The sequence below is a fragment of the Triticum dicoccoides genome, chromosome 2A (genome assembly GCF_002162155.2).
Source record: "Triticum dicoccoides isolate Atlit2015 ecotype Zavitan chromosome 2A, WEW_v2.0, whole genome shotgun sequence".
Lineage (NCBI taxonomy): Eukaryota > Viridiplantae > Streptophyta > Magnoliopsida > Poales > Poaceae > Triticum > Triticum dicoccoides.
This window is the reverse complement of record NC_041382.1, coordinates 17,909,938-17,915,153: the sequence shown is the minus strand read 5'-3', so window position 1 is coordinate 17,915,153 and position 5,216 is coordinate 17,909,938. Positions and strand designations below refer to the sequence as shown.

Here is a 5,216-nt window from a genome sequence, read left to right as displayed (position 1 = left end):
AAAAACAACAAAAGAATCTACGGTCTTGAAGATTTGAGTTTGGTGGTTGCATACGTCACGATAACTTAGGATCGAATCGCAAGAATCGGTCAATCTCGCACTTGTTGTTGGAAAAGAGTATGATTTCTTCCATGCCAACAAGAAATATTGACATCCCGATTGAAGTGAACCGCCATGGTGTCGATCATCCAACCGCGCTTGTCCTTTCTCTACTATAACTACATCTGTCATGAGTTCCTCGTCTTCGGATCTGAAATGTTCGCAAATCGAAGAGCCAATCTTTGGTGACGACTCATTTTGTTGTTGAGAGATGGCAGGGAGATGTGGAAAGAGAAGTGGAAGAAGAGACCTGACCATGATTATGTGAGAGAGATATGCGAGAGTAGATTTTTGGAACATGGGTGCATTAGAGGAATTTATTTTAAATAGCTTAAAAATCACATCTAAAATCTCAAAAAAAATCCTGAAAATAATTCTACATGTATAAAGTTTGTTGATGAAATAAGAAAACATGTGAGCTATACAGAAATGACAAAATGGCGATTTCTAAATAGTGAACAATACATGCACTGTTCATCTTTCCAAAACTAGTATGTATGCACGTGCAATGCACGTTTTAACATTATGGCATGATTTTTGGTAGGAACAAACATAGATTTGCTGATTAATTCGAAGAAAAGATATTCTTGATTTATAGATGCTGAAATAAATTATATTATAAAGAAAGTCAGAATTAATATATGCAATCCCCACAACTTGTTAACAAAGAATCCCGCAAAAAATGTTAATAAAGAAAAGAATTAAAAAATGTAATTTAATTTTACTTTATATTTCTCCCTCGAAACCACTTTTTTGGGCTCGACTCGTTGCCAACCTCAAGCTACAACATGTCTGGCCCAAGAGGAATTAGTTTGGGCCACATCTCTTGAGAATTATCAGACGCTTCATTCTAGAACATGGTGGATGCAACAACCATGCACCGTTCACTGCGAATCCCGCTACTTTCAGCCGTTGGATTTAGGACATAAATGGTTAGGATTGATGGCCAGCTCCTATTCAAAACTCGTAAACTATATAGTAGTATAGATCACGGTTTTGTCATTTGTGTGTAACTCACATGGTTACTTATCTCATCATCATAATTTGCACATGTGTAACATACATCCATATGAACATGTGGAAGTATTTTTGGAGTTTTTGAAACTTCAAAAATACAAATTTGACAATATTTAAAATATAGGGCTCCAATGCACCCGTCCACCAAAGTGACTTTTTGATAAGAGATGATCCTATATATATAGACTTGAAAATTAATCATTGGGAAAGTAGTAGTGGGAGATGTAGTTGTTTTGTTCTGAATGGTAGTCATTGGATATTGTTAACAATATAAAGTAAGAGAAATATCTTAAGGGAACCATTGAAATCAGTCTTACCTTATAGGGCATAAATGCACATTTATCATACAAGATGTATGAACAAAAGGAGGCCTAAAGGGAACAGAAAGAACTTGGGCACAAATACTACAATTGTCATGAAAGACGCAGATTCACGAATGATTTATCGGAGATAATACTAAATTTATTTGCTCAGAAGAAGAAAAATTGGCTATAAGACGTATTCTTTCCTAGGACCGTTTCAACAACATGCTCGGAGGTGGACGGGGAAAAAAATGCCTCAAAAGGCATTTTTCATGTGCTTTCGCAGGATCTAAATCCTCTTTATCCTTTCTCTTCGACAACTTTTAGGGGTCCTTGTTTTTTAGATACAGGGAGAATTCTTAGTGGAACTGCCGGAAGTTGCCCTTTAGTTGATTGGTCGTTTGTGGTCACCTACGGTTTCTTAGTTAGATACGATGATGTCGGTCGTTAATAGGCTCACGAGACTATTGCCACATCTTTGTGTTTCTCTCTCTCGCTTTCATCTCCGCTATGGTGGCGTGCACTTCGACACTAGCGAAAAGTGGTTGAGTAACCATGTACATGAGCAAGTGGTGGTCTTGAGGGTGTTGCTTGTTGCAATGCAAGGTGCAAGGACAGCGATGGCACCTCTCTGCTTTAGCGGCGGTGTGTTATGGATCTAGGGTCGTAGGTGTACCAGGGCCTTCCTGGTCGACGCGCCACAACGACAAGAGTTCCGTTGCAGGCCAGCCAGTTACTCTCGAAGGTGAAAAAGCTTTGATGCCCCTCCTAATCCAAGTGCGATGGCACTTAGTCGCTTCTTCTTCACGGAGCTCCGACAATGGCGGCCAAGGATGACGTGGATGGGCTAGAAGATCTCGAGGGCTTCTTTGTAAAAAAAGATTCTTCTCTTACTCTTGGACACCCGTACCTTCCCCACGTTTCCAGAAAAATCTTGCGTATGTATGCTTCTTTGCACGTGCTCCGTTAGTATTGCTCGTCACGACTCTTACAGACCACCGCATGCCCCAAAGCCACACGATCAAGCAGAGACTCAGAGTCTGTCTACTGCTCCAGTGCTCCCGCGATCAAAATGGAAGGCGACGGCGTCCAGATCTTGTCCCGGCGCATGGTCAAGCCGGAGCACCACGCGAGCTCGCGGCCGCCGGAGCCCGAGACCGTCAACCTCACGCCATGGGACCTGCCGCGGATCACCGTGGAGTACCTGCAGAAGGGCGTCGTCCTGCCCAAGCCTCGGCCCGGCGCACATGCTGTCGAACACCTCGCGTCGTCCTTCTCGCGCGCTCTGGCCCGCTTCTACCCGCTCGCCGGCCGCTTCGCCGTCGCGCCCGTAGCCAGCGCGGACGCTCGGCCGGGCCTGACGATCTCGATCAGCTGCGACGACCAAGGCGCAGAGTTCGTCCACGCCGTGGCGCCCGGGGTCGCCGTCGCCGACATCGCCGGCCCGCTCCGCGTCATCCCGCGCGTGGTCTGGTCCTTCTTCCCTCTCGACGGGATGCTCGGCGTGGACGCCGCCGTGGACCCCACCCGGCCGCTCCTGGCCGCGCAGGTCACCGAGCTCGCCGACGGCGTCTTCGTCGCCATGTCGCTCAACCACTGCGCCGCCGACGGGGAAACGTTGTGGGACCTTTTCAACGCGTGGTCGGAGATCAGCCGATGCGGCGGCGCCGCTGCCGGCGAAGATATCCCCACGGTGCCCAAGAGATGGTTCCTCGACGGCTGCCCCGTGCCGATCCCTCTTCCCTTCGCCAAGGCGGAGGACATGGTTAGGCGGTTCGAGCGCCCGCCGTTGGAGGAATGCTCGCTGTGTTTCTCCCCGGAGAGCGTGAAGAGGCTGACGGCGAAAGCGAACGCCGAGACGATGGCCGCCGGCGGCACAGCCACCATCTCCTCGCTGCAGGCCGTGGCCGCGCACGTGTGGCGGGCCGCGTGTCGTGCCCGGGCGCTCGCGCCGGCCCAGGAGATGACGTGCTCGCTAGCCGTCGGATGCCGGACACTCGTGAAGGGCGTGCCGCGGGGTTACGTGGGCAACGCGGCCGCGGGCGCCGTCGGCAGGGCTGCTGCCGGCGAGATCCTGGGAGACGGCCGGCTGGGCCGGGCGGCGTGGCTCCTGAACCGGGCCGTGGCCGCGGTGGACGAGGCGAGCGTGAGGGCCGAGCTCGGGGCGTGGCCTGCGAGCCCCAGCTTCAAGTACCTGGACGGGATCGGCCCTGCGGCGATGGTGGCCAGCGGCTCGCCGGAGCTCGACGTGTATGGCAACGACTTCGGGTGGGGCAGGCCGTTGGCCGTCCGGAGCGGCGCCGGGAACAAGGTGGACGGGTTGGTCTCGGTGTACGAGGGCAGGGATGACGGCGTGGGGAGAGGCGGCATGGAGCTGGAGGTGTGCCTCGCTCCTGGTGCGCTCGCCAGGCTCGTCGCCGACCAAGAGCTGATGGACGCGTCGGTGTAAAGTTGCGAACGAGGATAGACTGATGCGTGGTAGTTGGTGCACCGATGCATCGGCCATACAGCAACAATGGTAGTGAGCCCCACGGCTAGAAGCCTAGAACCAACCAAATAATGTTGCGCAGAAAGAAGGGAGGCTCTATTTGCAGGTGCCTGAAAAAAAAAGGTTCTTGATCAAATGGTCCAAAATAGATCACGCAGCTGTTCATCTTGGGAGCGGCTACAAGACAGTCGACTGCAAACATTATTAATCTGTTTCAGTGGAGTTGTGTGCTAGCCAGGCTTCCTTTGGGTGGTAGTGGACCGGCTGGTGCATGCTTCTTCTTTCACCAACTAATAGTAAAAAGCTGAATTCTTTAATCTCATACTGTTTCATAAGCAAGCGGTGCTGTGACGAGTTGTACTGGGCGTGTGTAAGATGAGATGAGTTGAGCCCGACTGGACAAGACGTGATTAGATCCAACACTGATTGGTGCATGGTATAAGCAGATAATATGTACGTACAAGAAGATTGCTAGTACACGCCTCCAACTGAGATTACACCATAATCACCTTTTGCTACATGCCGTACGTGCTTGAAATTTTCGTACAAAAATGTTTTCTAAGAAGTACTCCTTTGTATTCGACAACAAAAAAAGTACTCCCTCCTTTCCATAATTACTGTGAACTAAACCACGACAGTAATTATGGAGCGGAAGGAGTATGACTTAGTGGCATTGATATTACCATTAAAAGAATAAATAAAATGAAATAAAAACTAAAGCAAAATAAAAATATGATGTTTTTTCTAAAGAAGAATGGAAGAATTGGATTGGTTCACCTTTTCAGGAAAGATAATTAAAAACATAATTACATAAATTGCACACAGTTTACAAATCAATTAAGATTGTTTACAATATGTTCTATAAGACGTAATGAATTGGTGCCATTGGTATTACCCATAAAGAAGAAATAAAATAAAAATAAAACAAAATCAAAATCAAAATAATGAATTTTTCCGAGAAAGAATACATTAATGACAGTAGTATTACACAGTAAGAAGAAGAAAATCTGAAAATAAATAATAATAAAATTTGCACACAATTTACACAGAAAATCCACCTCTAAAAATATGCAAGAATAATTATGTAATAGTGGTATTTTGGCTAAATAGGGTTTTGTAAGAAGAAAGAATTACTGGCATTGGTACTACCATTAAACATGAAAAAATAAAATAGTTAAAACAAATAATATCAAAAATTGTACACAATTTACACTGAAATTGCGCATTTTTATAAATGAAAAAAAATTAAGCATGTAATAGTGGAATTTTTTGCAAAGAAAACTTTAAAAAAATGAAATGAGTAAGTGTCA

General features: G+C 46.8%; 1 protein-coding gene across 1 annotated transcript; it reads left to right on the top strand.

The window, feature by feature from the left end:
* Positions 1 to 1,931: 1,931 nt before the first annotated feature.
* Positions 1,932 to 4,399, top strand: LOC119352834 (uncharacterized acetyltransferase At3g50280-like). The gene has a single exon (XM_037619420.1). The coding sequence runs from the start codon at positions 2,491 to 2,493 to the stop codon at positions 3,865 to 3,867; it is 1,377 nt and encodes a 458-aa protein (XP_037475317.1). The 5' UTR covers positions 1,932 to 2,490; the 3' UTR covers positions 3,868 to 4,399.
* The last annotated feature ends 817 nt before the right edge of the window (positions 4,400 to 5,216 follow it).

Bases quoted from the DNA above. Each gene is read 5' to 3' on its own strand.
- LOC119352834 (XM_037619420.1), top strand. From the start codon at position 2,491: ATGGAAGGCGACGGCGTCCAGATCTTGTCCCGGCGCATGGTCAAGCCG.